General features: G+C 42.7%; 1 protein-coding gene across 1 annotated transcript in view; it reads right to left on the reverse strand.

Annotated features, from left to right (window-relative positions):
* Positions 1-5,059: 5,059 nt before the first annotated feature.
* The window catches only part of LOC126108297 (uncharacterized), an 85,929-nt gene continuing 73,640 nt past the window's right edge, over positions 5,060-17,348 (reverse strand). The window contains exons 5-6 of the mRNA XM_049913519.1: positions 16,437-16,715; positions 5,060-5,172 (exon numbers count right to left, since the gene is read on the reverse strand). Of these exons, the coding sequence (XP_049769476.1) occupies positions 5,060-5,172; positions 16,437-16,715 (392 nt within the window). The remainder of the gene's footprint in view (positions 5,173-16,436; positions 16,716-17,348) is intronic.

The raw sequence follows: 17,348 nt of genomic DNA on the forward strand, positions 1-17,348 counted from the left end.
GGATTATGTAAGGATAAGAACTTTTTATGTACCGGGTGATCAAAAAGTCAGTATAAATTTGAAAAATTAATAAACCACGAAATAATGTAGATAGAGACACACATGCTTGGAATAATATGGGGTTTTATTAGAACCAAAATGCGCGATGGCGCTCCACCTCATATTGCTAGACGCGTGAAAGATCTCTTGCGGAATGATGGTGGACATATTGAGCATTTCCTGTAAAGAAGATCGTCTTTACTTTGTCTTACTTTGTTATGCTAATTATTGCTATTCTGATCAGATGAAGCGCCATCTGTCGGACATTTCTTGAACTTTTGTATTTTTGTTTCTAATAGAACCCCATGTCATTCCAAGCATGTGTGTCAATTTGTACCTCTCTGTCTACATTATTCCGTGATTTATTCAGTTTTCAAATTTATACTGACTCTTTGATCACCCGGTACATAAGGTCTCATTCTCTTAGGAGTGTTTAGTTCTCGTATTTATTTATTTTTCTGGTTTTATTTGGGTCGACATGTTTTCTTCATTACTTGGCCTGGTCTATAAATTCAGTAGCAATTGTCAAAGTAGAGTTTAAGACTTTTCAGATTAGTGTCTTGGCGATTTTATGAGGTACATAAGTGCTTAACTCATGGTTTTATCAGATTTTATATTGTAAGTATTTCAAACGTATTTGGCGCCCGCTCTCATTGTGCAAAGCACGCAGCGTTCTCTGTGTCACGTCCGTTTGTCATAGTCAAGTGATAGTAACTTGACGGCTTCACAACGCTAGCAGCAGTGTTCTGCGAGAGGCAGAACGTTTGGTCTCTGTTAGACGTGTTGTGAGTTTTCACAGTTTTTCATCGACTCGGAATTACGGAAGCAGCCAGACGCGCCGACTCCCGCAGCTGTGTCGAAGAATGTGTCCGTGGAAAGGCGTACAGCACCGGTTGCGGTAAGTGCTACCCTTATTCACTTGCACAGTTAGGCTTTCCACATCGTGGTTTCGTGGTACAAGTACTTATAACATTACTTCACACGCGGAATCTTTTCAGTTCAAACATTATTATTTCGTGTCCACATGTATTTGGTCGTAATGTTAAAGTTCACACGCAACATTTTTATACGTGTCCGTTTATTGCTTGTCTATAGTCGGTTCACACGCAGCAACATATACGTGTCCATAAATTGATGACTGCCATTATTATTACAAAGTACAGTTAACATTCGTTATACATATTATGTCTAAAAATTATTTACAAAGGAAAAATAGTCTCTGTGACTACAAGGCCTGACTAAAAAACGTGTTTCTTATTCTTAGTTGTGCTTCCGAGGCACTTTAGGTTTGCACCTTTTTCGAAATCTTTTTATTCTTTTCTCTTTATAATAATTACTCTTTTCTCATGTTCAGATCTTTTATTTTCTCTCTGTTAATTATGTCATTAGTTTGAAGACATAGTCAATGTGGCTTCGTGTACGTTCAAGCATCTGAAATCCAATAATATTACAACATTACTGATCATATGAAATGTACACGCTAATAAGATTACGTCTTTCGGCCACGAGATGTCCGTGTGAACTCAACAAAATGGTTAAAAGGGCTCTGAGCACTATGGGACTTAACATCTTAGGTCATCAGTCCCCTAGCCTTAGAACTAATTAAACCTAACTAACCTAAGGACATCACACACATCCAAGCCCGAGGCAGGATTCGAACCTGCGACCGTAGCAGTCGCGCAGTTCCAGACTGAAGCGCCTAGAACCGCTCGGCCACCGTGGCCGGCTGAACTCAACAACTTTTAACTCTTGTACATAAGCTATTTATTCTGTAAACAGGAAACAAACATTCAGCTTTGTCTGGATGCGAATAATGTCAAGTTATTTCCACACCATGAAGAATGTCCAAGACTTTTACTTGATAAAAAACGATAAAGGAGATCGAACTGGCTGGTGAACTTTGCGTCGCTCACGTCACGTTGACGAAGAACAAGCCCGTACCGAGGGCTTCACTGTGAATAAACTGTACCTTTAATGAATGTGTGTTTATTGAACAAGAAATATAAATGCGCCTATTATCATTTCTTTCTGGGGTGTAAAGGCTGAATGACTACTCACAACAAAGTGTATTTTAGGCATTCAGTGGGCAGTGTAATACCTCTCTTTCTAATAAACAGCCTTTTTTTTAAACATTTGTATTAAGATTGTGACCACTGAGTCGAAGTTCATGTTTGTATTATATGTGTAATAAAAGGCGGCGCAGCCTTAAAATGTTTTGTGAGCTTCTAGGAGAAGCCTGGGTGTTCGCACTTGCCTTTCTGCTGTCTGCTTCCATGATGCAAGCATCACGGACTGTAACTGTAGAAAAATTACAATATACTAGCTTATCTTGAGTTACTTAAGTGCGACATTATTATAAATACTCCACGTGTTTAATTTCATTATTTACTGTATCACCAACTTTAGTTTTCAGCATATCAAGGAGGGAAGACGCAACATTTCGATGTGGTACTGATACGCCGCTGCAGTGGTTTTATTGCTAATTTAAAATGTTCTTTCTTATTCATTACAAGTGCGGCTCCTACAGTCGTTCAAAAAAAAAAAGTCTGAGTTTTTTCAAACCAATCATACACCATAGAGCGACTACCGAACAGTGATATGCAAATTGCAATTTCTAAAGCGCAGTCTGTCCACATCGTCTGTTCTGCTGCTCCAAACACCAATCTGACCATAATCTTCATTGTGGCAGCGAAATTCTGAAATATTTCAGTTCGCGAAAGTGGAAGCACCAGCTTACATCATCCGCAATTTTTTGTGATTCGAATACCATATTATGCTATCTGCTCTGCATTTAACAGCGGAATCACCATTGCACTCGTAATTTTACCGACTTTCTTTTTAATTTCAGCGAAGGCAGTTTTGACCTTTCTATTTGCTGAGTGAGTCCTTCTGAAAATATTATATCATTTTTTTCGATTTCTTCACATTTCATGCTGCCATTCCGCCTTAGCCTTCTTGCATTTCCCGTTCACTTTACTCCTGAATGACTTGTATCTCTTCATTCCTGTATTTGACTGCACGTTTTTGTACTTCCTCCCTTTGTCGATATGCTGAACTATTTCTTCTTTCTCCTCTGTGGTACCTTCCTTTTAGCTATGTTTATCTTTTCAAATTGTGTAGTTCCTCTTTTTATAAATGTCCCCTGCTCTTCAACTGCACTGCCTACTGTTCATCAGCGCTGTAAATATAGCCTCACACAACTTCAACCATGTATCTTTATTCCTTAGTATTTCTCTACCCCAGTTGATAGCGTCTTATTTGTTCCTGACCAGTCTGTTAAACTTCAGTCTAGTTTTTGTCATTACTAAATTGTGATATGAATCTACATCTACTTCTGGGTGTACCTGATTCTAGCACTGGATGCCCTATCTGCTCTGATTTGGGAATCTCTGTCTGGCCATAATGTTATCTAACTGGACTCTACCCGTATTTCTCAGTCTTCTCCTAGTACAGGCCTACTTCTACCACTCGTAAATATTGAACAGAGCATTCGCTATTACGCACTGAAATGTATTGAAGAACTCAATTAGTCTTTCTCCTCTCCCATTATTACTGCAAAGCCCATTTTGTCCCGTAAGATTTTCTTCTACTCCGTCCCGTAAAATCGCATTCCTGTTCCTCAAGACTATTACATTTTCACCTCCCATTCCATACTGAGTTACCTGTTCAGTACCCTCATATACTTTCTGCATATCGTCATCTCTTGCTTGCGACATCGGTAAGTATACCGGAACTATCGATTTAGGTGTTGGTTTGCCGTCGATTGTGATGATGAAAACCAATATCTTAGTCGCACTCTTTGGTTTGTTTACGCCCGTGGGAGCCGTTTGAGTTGTGGTCTGAGGGAAAGTTTGTACAGTTCTTTGTAATCTATAGGACTGTGTATTATGAACAATGTATTGCAATTAGACTTGTGCATCATGATGTAACCTTTGGATGCTAAAATGCGTAAGTAATGCTTTCAGGTGTAGCTAATGACATAAAGAATTCCTGATACCTCCAACCATTCAGTGCTTAGCTTCTTCGCTTTTTCTGCACTACCACACACTTCATTCCATTAACTGATTAACGATTCCTTGATACTTGAGGACGAATACTGTCAATCGCTTCCTTCTATATTTTTCATCACTTCGATGCAGTAGCTTTACATTAAGTATTCGATTTACACACCTTATCTTCACCATTATTCTCTGTAGGCTGCTGTCCCTCCTCGAGAACCCCTGCACAGACGCTCCTTCCATGTTGTTGCATTTACAGTGTAGCTGTCTGCATCGCTGATGCACGCGCGCCACCCCACAGCTAAACAGTGGAGGTGGAGACCGGATTGGACTATGTTGGTTAACATTGTCGCATATTTTCCTTAGTGCACAAATGACACGAGGGTATGGCCGTTTCTCTGGCTCTCTCTTGCACTGATAATCGCCAGGTAAGATTTGATCCTTTGATTTCTACATGTCTCCTTAATTCTATTAACCTTCTCCTTATTCTTTCTGTATATACTTCTTTAATATTTAAAAAATTAGTTTTTATATCTGTAGATATACAGTTAAAATTTAATGAAGCGGTTACCAAAGGGTGTAGCTATTCGAAACAGAGGAAAATTGTTTTTGATTCCTTGTAGGTATTTTGCACGAAGCCCATAGTGAGACACACAAGATGTAAGCTACAAACCACGTCGCGCCATACATTTAGTAGCTTATGTGGAGTCACCGACGCATCAGAAATGTGCCATTTGTGCTCTGGAATGGTTTTCGGCAAATGTGGCATATACGCAAGGTATTTCGCAGAACCCCACGAAAAGGAATATGTGGGTGTCAGGCCCGGAGGTCTAGCTGGCTCAGAACACAATGCCGCCATGGCAAGGATGATCGATTCAACGTTTTGGGAGATGCTGATTCAAAAGTGTACAGTACCTTCCGATTCATTGATATTGCACATCAGTGGAAATTCTGATATGCTTTTATCGTTTTCTGTGCTGCTTGTCGACGTACCGGTAAGCGTCGGCTGCAGCCCCGTGTCACTACCTCAGTGATTTTGGGTCGGGCCGTAGGCCGGGCCCCCTACTGTGTGGACTCGGCCCGTGTCCCCCGCTGGCCTCCCTCGCCCTGTGTTGCTGTGACGCCCACAGCCGGGCTGTCGGAAGCGGGAAGCGGCTCAGACCGCAAACGGGATGTTAGCTGGCCGCTAACCGCTAACCGCATGCCTTTACAGCGATGATATGACGCACTTTTCACACACACACACACGCACGTAAACGCGTGGAGTATTTCTGGTGCACACCTGCAGTGGTCCACTAACGCAAATAAGACTTGGAGGCGATAAATCACGTTCCTGCGATCCCACTAATCGAGAGATTTATATCAAACACGGCACCATTCTCCTATACAGCACAAAACAGGTCACTGTTGGAGAAGAAACGAAATAAAATCATGGGAAACTTAAAAAAAAAACGCAATATGACCGAGATCGGGGATGTTTTATAGAAATTCCAAATTTGGCGCGGACTTCATTGCGGGATGCTTTTAATTGTTTCCACAACGGAACTTTGTCTCCCCATCTCGCAGAAAACCCAAAGAGGTTCTGGTCGAATTTAAGGTACGCCTGCGACAAGACACAATTAATACATCTTCTGTACGATGGCGGTGCTAACGTTACTCATCACAGTTTCGCTAAAGAGGAGCTACTAAACACTGTTAATACACTACATTAAAATTGCTACACCAAGAAGAAATGCAGATGATAAAACGCGTATTCATAGGACAAATATATTATACTAGAACTGACTTGTGATTACATTTTGACGCAATTTGCGTGCATAGATCCTGAGAAATCAGTTCAATCACCTATGGCCGTAATAACGGCCTTGATACGCCTGGGCATTGAGTCAAACAGAGCTTGGATGGCGTGTACAGGTACAGCTGCCCATGCAGCTTCAACGCGATACCTCAGTTCATCAAGAGTAGTGACTGGCGTATTGTGAAGAGTCAGTTTCTCGACCACCATTGACCAGAGGTTTTAAGTTGGTGAGAGATCTGGAGAATGTGCTGGCGAGGGCAGCAATCGAACATTTTCTGCATCCATAAAAGCCCGTACAGGACCTGCAACATGCGGTCGTGCATTATCCTGCTGAAATGTAGGGTTTCGCAGGGATCGAATGAGGGGTAAAGCCACGTGTCGTAACACATCTGAAATCTTACGTCCACTGTTCAAAATGCCGTCAGTGCGAACAAGAGGTGACCGAGACGTGTAACCAATGGCACCCCATACCATCACGCCAGGTGATACGCCAGTCTGGCGATGACGAATACACGCTGCCAATGTGCGTTCACTGCGATGTCGCCAAACACGGATGCAACCATCATGATGCTGTAATCAGAACCTGGATTCATCCGAAAAACTGAAGTTTTGCCATTCGTGCACCCAGGTTCGTCGTTGAGTACACCATCGCAGGCGCTCCTGTCTGTGATGCAGCGTCAAGGGTAACCGCAGCCACGGTCTCCGAGCTGATAGTCCATGCTGCTGCAAACCTCGTCGAACTGTTCGTGCAGATGGTTGTTGTCTTGCAAACGTCCCCATCTGTTCACTCGGGGATCGAGTCGTGTCTACATTATCCGTTACAGCCATGCGGATAAGATGCCTGTCATCTCGACTGGTAGTGATACGAGGCCGTCGGGATCCAGCACGGCGTTCCGTATTACCCTCCTGAACCCACCGATTCCATATTCTGCTAACAGACATTGGATCTCGACCAACGCGAGCAGCAATGTCGCGATACGATAAACCGCAATCGCAATATGCTACAATCCGACCTTTATTAAAGTCGGAAAAGTGATGGTATGCATTTCTCCTCCTTACACGTGGCATCACAACAACGTTGCAGCAGGCAATGCCGGTCAACTGCTGTTTGTGTATGAGAAATCGCATGGAAACTTTCCTCGTGTCAGCACGTTGTAGGTATCACCTTGTGTGAATGCTCTGAAATGCTAATCACAGCATATCACAGCATCGTCTTCCTGTCGGTTAAATTTCGCGTCTGTAGCACGTCATCTACATGGTGATGAAATTTTAATGGCGAGTAATGTATTATACAATTCGAATTAATAACAGGTGCTGACGTGAGTAACTTAGAAATAGATACCCTCGATGTAGAGGAGCACTTAAACCACTTAATAAAGGCAACTATTTCTGCCAAACTGTATACCAGTCAGGTGCCGTAACGAGTGCCGTGACCCATACCAGTATCGTCGATTTGCAGTAAGATTTGGAACATACAGTGGGTTCCAACATTATGAATTATCTTGAAGAAAACGGTCTATTGAGACGTACTCAGCACTGATTCAGTAAATATCTTTTTTGTGAAACACAACTAGTCCCTTACTCATTTAATGAATGCTTAAATTGATTCCTTTCTAGATTTCCAGAAAGCTTTTGATACCGTTCCACAGAAACGGCTTGTAATTATATTGCGTTCCTATGGAGTTTATTTCCAGTTTTGCGACTGGGTTCGTCTTTCCTCTCGGAAAGTTCACAGGGCGTACTAATTGACTGAAAGTCATAGAGTAAAACAGAAATGACATTTGGCGTACGAAAGCGATTTGTTATAAACCGTCTGCTGATCCCAATTTGTATCAACGATTTAAGAGACACTTTGAACAGCCCTCGCAGACAGTTTGCACATTACGCTGTCAATTACCTTCAAGTAAAGTTAGCGTAATATCAAAACCAATTTCCAAATACCAAATTATTTAGCCAAAAGTGAAAAATGACTGTAAACAACGCACATGAATTAAAAAAAAGACCTTTACGTACCAGATACACGATAAATCACACAAATCTAAACACTGTCAATTCACCTAAGTATCAAGGAATAACAGTTAGGAAATATTCGACTTTGAACGATCTTACAGATAACGATGTGGCGAAGGCGAACCAAAGACTGCGGTTCATAGGCAGAATACTTAGAAGACGCATCAAATCCGCTAAAGAGACTGTATGCACTACGCTTGTCCGTCGTCTTCTGCAGTTTTCCTGTGTGGTATGGGACCCTTACCCGACTGAGTTGGTGAAAGACATCAAAAAGTTCGAAGGAGGGCAGTTCGTTCTTTACTGTCGCGAAATAGGAGGGAGAGTGTCATGGATATGTTCTGCGCGTTGGGATGGCAGTAATTTAAACAAAGATGATTTCTGTTACGGCGAGAGCATCTCACGAAATTTCAGTCATCAACTTTCTCCTCCGACTGCAGAAATATTTTATTTATGTCTACCTACACAGGGAGAAATGATCATTGTAACAGAGTAAGAGAAATCGGAGCTAGCATGGAAAGATGTAAGTGTCGTTCCTCCTGCACGATGTTCAGGAGTGGAACTGTACAGAAATTGGCTGCAGATGTTGAACTAACCCTCTGCCAGGCACTTAATATGAATTACCCAACACCCTTCCTCGTGGTCAACAGCGTAATAGGGAGATTGGTCTGATGGAGCTCTCCTCGCTGGTACATCTTCCTCCTCTGTACAGCCACTGCCATGATATGCATTACAACCTCCTTACGGTAATCGAGCATTGGTAACCCCCACCCAACAATTTTAACCTGCAGCAATTCCCTCCTTTAGAAACTCTACGATCCCTCGATGTTTCTGTGCGACCTCTCAACACAAACATTATTTTAGGTAACTCAGCACTTAAGTTTCTGTTTTTCCCATTGCAATTTGTTCCGGTACCTCCTCATTAGTTACTCGATCAACGCATCTAATAAACTGCAGTCCTCTGTAGCGCCATTTTTAAAAAGATTCTCTTTCCTTCTTGCCTGAATCGCTGGTCAACACAACTACCTACCGGAAATGTTCGTAACATTTCTATATACATTCGCTGTTAAATATTTCTGTTCTCAGAAACACTTTTCTCTTTTTCATAAACTTACTTTTTGCTATGCATGTTTATTTCACAACCCCTCCATTTCGTCCATCGTCAGTTCATCTACTGCGCATCAGCAATTCTTGACCTAAATCGGCTACGTTCTATTATCGTTCATTGCCTTTGGTTGAAAATCATTCATAAACGTTTTTCGAGATATTATCAATTCGGTTAACTGCTGTCCCATTGTTTTTGCGTCCCTGGCGGAATTACAGTGCCATATAAAAAATCTTGAAGATTTTACTTCTTCTCGCTGAACTTCCATTTCCTCGCTAATCTCATCATCCTACTCATTTCAGTTTTGCTTAATGTACAGGCTGAATAGCATGGGGGTAGGCTACAATTCCGCCTCACTCCCTTCATCGTATTCGACTCTTGTAACTTCAGTCATGTTTCTCGTTTATGTGCGAGTAGTAGATAATTGAAAGACATTGTTACAGACAATGTGGTCAAAAGCACCTCTCCCACATCCGCTGCATTGAAAATTCCCTTTCCCTAGTGCGAGGTGGAGACGCTATTGGCCTCCTCAAGCATATCCTTGTCTGGGCACAACATCTGCTCCATGTCCCGACCGAAAACCTCACCCTGCTGACATCAATAATTCAAAAGCAGCCTTAATCGCATTTATTATTGTTATTATACCTCCAACCGGTTTCAACCCGACGTAGGGGTCATCTCCTGGGGTCATCTTCACGAAACTGCCGTTATGTAGACAGGAGTGACACCACCAGCAGTCGACCATTGGTGTAAACGCCCAGAAGATGACCCCCATGTCGGGTTGAAACGGGTTGGTATAATAATAATAATAAATGCGATTAAGACTGTTTTTGATTTATTGATTAATCATACTAGTCGCTGCATGTTGTCCAAAAATCTGCTGACATCAGCCATGCCTCGTCCTTCCTCCAGAAGACTGTCACTGACACCATGGAAGCCCACATTCCTACCAAATTCATCGATACACACCGCCCTACTCTTCCTCTACAGGCCGTCCTTCTACTCCACAAATCCCACAGGCACCACCTTCTACATGATGCCTACTCCTTCCCTGACAATCTCAGTAAGGTTAATCATATTCCCTCCCACCTCTCCAACGTCTTCTCCATTCCAGAAGACCCCCACTCTGATTACTCTCTCTTCCCTACAGTTCTTCAGGGATCTCTCTCCTTTCACTAGCCCCCAGTGTCCAGTAATTGGATCAGGTACCCCTCCCCCCCCCCCCCCCCCCCGATTTAAACACTCTCATTACAGCACACAACTTCATATATTCTGCTCCAAAAGCAACACCACCCCTGGTCAAAATTGTCAGCTATCGCCATCTTAAGGAATCCTCTCCCTCCTACCTGGCTGTCCTGTCTATGTTGTATAATGTCATCTTCTCCACTGGCTTTCACTCTGACCTTTGGAAGACTTCCCACGTCCTGAAGGTCCCTAAATCCAAGAAACCCTCTTTGACGCCTCTTCCTATCATCCCATCTGCCTCATCTCCACGTTTATTGTGTTCTTCAAGTCCTCCTCCCCTGACCTCAACCAGCACCACCTTCTTCCCCTTACCCAGTGTGGCTTTCGACACACCTTCTTTACTGACAACCAGCTCCTTAACCTTACCAGTGTTCGTTCTCTCCAACTTAACTCCTGTTGACCACTATCTTTGATTCCCTCGACCTACAGGGTGCCTATGACCATGTCTGGCATCCCAGGGTCCTGTTTGAAGTCCAGACCTACGCCCTTCCTATTAATTTTGTCCATCTCGTTGCTTCATTCCTCCCCCACCGTCCCTGCTATGTCACTATCCATAATACCATGTCCCGTACATTTTATCCCACCACAGGCATGCCCCTAGACTGTCCTTTTCCATCTCCTCTATCTTCTCTAAACTGCAGATAAAACCAAACTTCTACTGCAGGTTCCCCTACTCCAGTTTTCCGATAAAAACTCCGTCCTAGCCCTCTATCCTACCCTTCAACTGTCTCAATGTACCCTTCAAACCCACTTCTACCAGATCACCACTTGGTGAAACCAGTGGCTCCTTCTCATCAACTGTTCAAAGACTCAGGAAATCATCATAGGTGGTATCAGCCCCTCCTTATGGCCCCACGATTTTTATGCTACTGTTTACGCTCTCCCTGACCACCTCACTCCTACCCTGAAATACCTGGGTCTCACCCTCAATGATCATGAAACCTGGACTCTCGATTTCCTTACAGTCCAACACAAAGTTTACAATAGACTACACCTCCTGGAACTCCTGTTTGGCGGGAAATGGAGACTGCATCCATCCACCATCCTTCACACCTACAAATCCTTCATCCATTCCATCCTTTGCTATGCTAGCATCACATGAATTTCTATCCCACTGAGGTTCTACAAAGCCCTTCAAGTTCTCGAATGCCTTTCACTCTGCCTTGTATTCAATATCTGCCATCTCCCACACAGATCCTATATGACCTCATCCCCTTCCCACATCTTTTCCTCAAACACATCTGCGCCCTGAACATTGTTTGCAGACTCGATCCCCTCCACATGCTGGCGTCTTGTATCATCTCTGTCCCACACCCATTTTCCCACCATTACCGCACCCTCCACCTTCTTTATTACCATTCCTTCTAATGGGTGACCCTTCTATATGATGAGCTCTGCCCCTCCTACCAACTCTAATCCTACCTTCCTCCCTCCTCAGTGTTCGCTCTCCCCTCCTTTTCCCTTCTCCTGAGCTGCTTTTTCCTCCCTCCTACACCCTCTCCATTTCCAGTGCACTCCTTCTGCATTTCAGCAGCTTCCTCCTGGCTTGCTTTCCCTCACCCTTTTGCACCCTGCCAATCACCTGCCCCTTTGTGGGCCACCCAACCCAATTATTTTCATCCCATCCTCTCCAGCCCCTCCTCCCCCACTGTCCCCCTCTCTGGACCCCCTCCATCAGCAGGTCCCTCCAAGTAAATTTTACTCTTTGTCATGTGTTGTCCATCTCGTGCAGTAGGTTTAATAATGCCACCGTTCTAGTGTAGTCAACTTTTATCTTGTAGTTTTAACACTGTGGACTACTTTTAACTTGTATTTGTGATTTTGGTGTACTTAAGTGCTATGCAGATCACCAACTATGCTTTTATCTTCATGTGAACATTTTTAACTGTCTCTTCCAATGAACAACATGTAAATGTATGTTTTAACTGCCATTGTCTCTCCCCTTACTATGTACTCGTGTTCTTATTTATATCGCCTTTTTATATGTCACACCGATAACTATTTATTAGTGCTCTTTGCTATAACCCTTTTTACCACTCTTTCGAACCGACCTACTAATCAGCCCAGCAAATGGCGTCACACCTTCATCCACACACTGCTGCCCACCAGGTGTCTTCATTTCCCTGGTCCTCTGATTTTATATAAATGTCTCTTGGCACAGTACTTAAAATTACAAAGCATATACATGTACGACTTTATCACATTTGTTTAAAATTCGATTATGTCACATAACATAAATCATATCAATTAACAAAATATAAACATAAAGAATTACGCAACGAGTAATTCCGTCTCACCCTGCAGCTTAATGTGGAACAGTAAGAGAACTTTCTGGTTAACGAAGCCTTGAGAGAGGTGAAAATCATGTATAGCTGCCTGAAATAGATGATTCGTAGGACCAGTAGACGATCGAATCTCCGGTTGTTCAGTTTGGAGTGAGACCCATGACGAGGCACGATTGTGCAATTAATAATCAACGAAATGATCATGTAGTTTTAAATTAAGTGTCTGTTAGAAGCTATATATGAATCAGGGGAAAGCGGAAAACTTCCTCTAAATGCACTGTAATTGTACGTTTTCGTGCCTACACATTAGAGAACTATAATTAAAATGATTTGCCTCAATCAGTACATGCACTGTTTTCCTCTTTGACATGTGTGAACTATTATAAAATGTTGTTATTTACATTTTGGAGTTCTTCATGTTAATGTTTAATCATATAACTGAGGAAAAGGAGTAGGGCAAGTACTTCCCTTTTATTATCATACAGTTTCAATTTTAGTAAGTAATTGCTAAACCTCATTGCATTTAAGTATGTAGACATGGGATACTATGCACAAATACTCACGCGATTATAGATAAAAAATAAATTAGAAAACTGAGGCACTCTTTTCACGATGTCTCTTTCAGTTAATTTTGCCGCATCAGCTACATTCTATGCTGAAGTGTGATCACAGACTTCAGTACACAGTACAATGAGGATGGTCTGTGATAAGAGATTTTTCTCCGTTGTAAAAGTATATAATACCTTCACTCATGACTTAAGATTTTAATGCAGAATTCAGTGTAATGCATGTTTTATATTTCTAACACAAATCTCAAATGGCAACATTAATATAATTGTAAACAGATATAAAGTAACATTTACACACGTGTATTGTTATATGAAATGTTTCCTCCACCGGTTACTAACAGTAAGTGGAAAGTGCTTTCATCTGTTACGTAAAAACTTACCTCTGTAATTTTATCGGAAAGGAAGAAGCAGTTGACGAGAGGAATCTGGATTCGAAAGATGGACAGATAGGACATGGCCGAGATATGAATTGTGTTTGAGGAAGGGAAGTTGTTTCCTTAGAGTAATGGTGGGATGGTGAGGAGTGGAGAGGAGAAGGAATTTATTGAAAGAGTGAGAGACACTTTTGGATGACTGGCTATGAGCAGAATGAAGGAGTTGCCAGAACTGGGTGATGGTGTCATTGTTGTGATGAATTACTAGATTTTACGACTAAACATCAACGTTTTACAAGTTTCGTGCTAACAACGACATGGGATGAAATATAATTTAGCGGTTTTGGTCAAAGAGCTGCGAGTATGTGGAACAATCAATGACTAAGTATGGAGTACATAAGAGCCATTGTTTTGACTGAAAAAAAGTGATGACGAGGTGAACTATAGTGGAGTAGTAGGCTGACTAAATAGGCATGACAAGTGAGAGAACTTTGCGCCAGGGAAGGCGATTTTGAAACTGTGTAATTTTTATCACAGAGTTATTGTGAGGGTCAAACACAGAATTAGTCCCAGAGTCAGAGCCTTCAATAAACTAACACCATGTCACAAAATAAACTGTTATGTGAGAGTCAATTGTTAAAATTAAATACTGTGTGTTCATGAAGTAACTCAACAAATGCCATTAAATTAGCCGATCAGAAGTCTTTAAAGGCGTTCCAGCAGCTGGACAGTAGGAAGAAGCCATAGTTCGAAGCATTACCATTTTCAGATAATTAATTCAATTACGGAATTTCTCGTGGCCACTTTGTAAACTTCAGAGGGCAGTGGGGACATTTGAATCACCAGAATTCAGCTGTCATCTTCAGTCGCTGTCACTGCTACAAACTCAGGTGAAGAGAAAACAAACTATGCGTCTTTGGATTAGCCACTTTTATTACAAACAAATGTGTTTATACAAATTTAACACAACTCTGAAGACTGTGTTTCAGTATAGACAACAGCAAATTGCATCAGAACTGCCTTAGTAATTCCAAAAATTAATAATAGAACTAAGTAATTTGTATCAGGTGCATCATGGAGAAGTTAAAGACCTCACCCACAGTGGGACACTTTACATTGCTGTATAACTCGAGTAGGAAAATTTTGTTTTCCTAAAGGAGAAGTGTAAAATAATTCATTGCTAGTTAGTTTCTCCAAGATAACATCGTTTGGAAGTCGGCTCGATTATGACACTACATTGCTATATCAATTAAAGATTGAAATTGGAACATGTAATTACATAAATTGCAATGAAAACATTGTCATAACTGTTCTAAAATACAGTTTCAATTCAGTTATAATTGTTTAAACGGCAAATAGTTTGACACAGTTTCAATAAATCTACAACAGATAAAACATTAATAACATCACATAAGTGTGTTTGTGGTAATGACAATATTACTCAGTGGCTTTGCATGAGTTCAAGTGCAATCCACTTTACATAATCATGTACTAAACATTATAGCAAATTTTACATATATATCTGCTAATGTATGAGTGTCTAGATGTCTAAGAGTGGACTTTACTTTATTTGTGACTCGAGATATGAAACATTATCACCTATCAGCTCGGAGTAAGCATTTAGTAAATTATGATTTCTTTCGATAAAACACTAGGAATGATGGAGGTCTTAGAAGTGTTAGATACAAAAAGTGACTAGTAAGTGAACTGTATTCCAGCTGTAGGTAGTCATTCATTCGTATTATCGTTATATGTTATAAGCGTTTTCAGTCCTCTGAAATGAAACATTACGGAGATTACAGTGAGGATTCTGCAGCCAGGGTTTGCTCGTGGAGTCTCTTCGCCATATTTCTCTCAGCTGATGAACACAGCTCTCCCTCAGCAACGAAAACGTCCGGACTCCACCAGGCCAGTACTTTGCAGGTGAGCAGAGGCAGCGTGGTTTCGTTACAAATGAAAAAAACAAACAGCAGTGGTCCCTGCGCCATCGTAGCTATATGGACGTAGTACACAAACTGTGCTATGCCTTGAACCTGGTGGAACCCAATTCTAATAATAATCCATATTCCACTCAAGATAACAGTTTTAACCGACATGAAAAGGAGTTCTTTCTTTGAGGCAAATTTCTTCTGACTGTAAACTCTGAGATGCTGCATGGTGTTCCGAGCACGTAGGTACATATATCCCACGAGTCCAAGAGAAACCAAATTAAAAGCTATCGATAGCGAAATACTCACAAGGAATATTATTCGACTGTGGATCAGATAACGTTTGCTCGTTTTCTGCAAAGTGATGCACGTTGTGCATACTACACTCCAGGCTATTAATGCATACAGCAGCTGACGACAGAATAGATTGTTTACTTCAGGAGGTAGTAGGTCGTTCGGAAGCCTGAGATGACGAACACAGGCGTACATTTGGTAGCAGAACATGTTTAGCCAGATACAGCTGAGCAGTGTGAGGGCGCTGTCGACCAGTACTGTAGTGGATAAGTCGGGAACACCTGCCATACGGTACACGACCTCAGAACACAGGATCTGGACCAAACACGTGACCTGAAAGGACAAGAATATCTTCCCAGGGAAATTGCGCAACTGGGGAAGATACACGTATACTCCGGCAGTCAAGAAGCGGAAAACAATGTTTACTGTTACAAATGATATTTCTAACGGTTTTAAAGTGTCAATTTTGAAATTCTTGTACTTTAATGTGGCGCTGTTTAGACTGTCTTTGTAGTTCAGTGTTCTTTCGGTTGGCTTCGTATATCCTTTGAGGCCGCCTCGCCACGTTACATTGAACGTCATCGAGTGCGACCCATCTGCGTAAAAATTGACGCCACACACCTCCGGAGGTTTTTGGAAGGAAAAGTCGCGGCACTTCAGCAATAGAACTGCTCTGGAAACAGAACACAAGGCGTCGGTAGCGTTCGATTCCAGACACGACTGGTCATCGGGGCTGTCGAAATAGCAGCGAGCGTCGTGCACGGACCGCATCATACTGAAGGGGACGTGCTGACAAGTGCCGAGGGAGTTGACCGCCATCCAGGCCAGCAGGCAGAGGTTGACGTCCACCCTCTGCGTGTAGGCCAGGTAGCTGGTGACGGGTATGTGGGGCGACCTCTGCACCATGTCATCCCACAGCTGCACGCGGCACTGCTCGTGCTGCTTAAAGGCTTCCACCGGCAGTTCTTCCAGCGGACACGTGGGGTGGTCCAGGGCGTTCGCCAACAGCTGCACGCAGTCAGTGTCCACGGACAGCGTAGCGTTGCTTTTGTCCTCCAGCTGCCACTCCCCACCTGCAAAAAAAAAAAAAAAGATGACAGCAAGTAGATGATACTCATACACTGAACGCCGTTGAACTCCACGGCTGCTCTGGATGTTAAGGTTCGGTGTTGTTTGTGAGCCGTGGCGGGAATGGTGCCAGGGCTGTCTTTGGCTTAGGCACCATCGATTCCCTCCGGCAGACGTTTCTCTTTGGAGCCTGAGCCGGCTCAGGATATAGCGGGCAGTACGGAGTGGAAAGGGACAACAAGGTTGGGCACGGCACCCAGAAGTGCGCGGAATAGCGAGATGTTGGAGAGGCGACAGCGACCACGGTGTGCCTGAGTACGGGCGGCAGGTGGCGCTTGGTCGTACTGGGGTCAGTAACGGCTGGCCGGCGCTGTGGCTTCACGGCAACCTCGTGAAGCTATGCGCTCGCTTCCGTGAAGGAACACGCTATTACTATCGGACTAAGCAACGTCTGGTGTCTTCGCCACATCGATACAGCAACTGGCATCAAGTTAAATAATTCAAGTCCTACCACAAATTAGTGAAATATAATGATGGTTCCTCTTGAGGCAGCAAAGCGTTGCAAGGCCTGTGATGTGATATTTCGTGCCCCTTACACTACTGGCCATTAAAATTGCTACACCAAGAAGAAATGCAGA

Source organism: Schistocerca cancellata, chromosome 11, assembly GCF_023864275.1.
Source record: "Schistocerca cancellata isolate TAMUIC-IGC-003103 chromosome 11, iqSchCanc2.1, whole genome shotgun sequence".
Classification (NCBI taxonomy): Eukaryota; Metazoa; Arthropoda; class Insecta; order Orthoptera; family Acrididae; genus Schistocerca; species Schistocerca cancellata.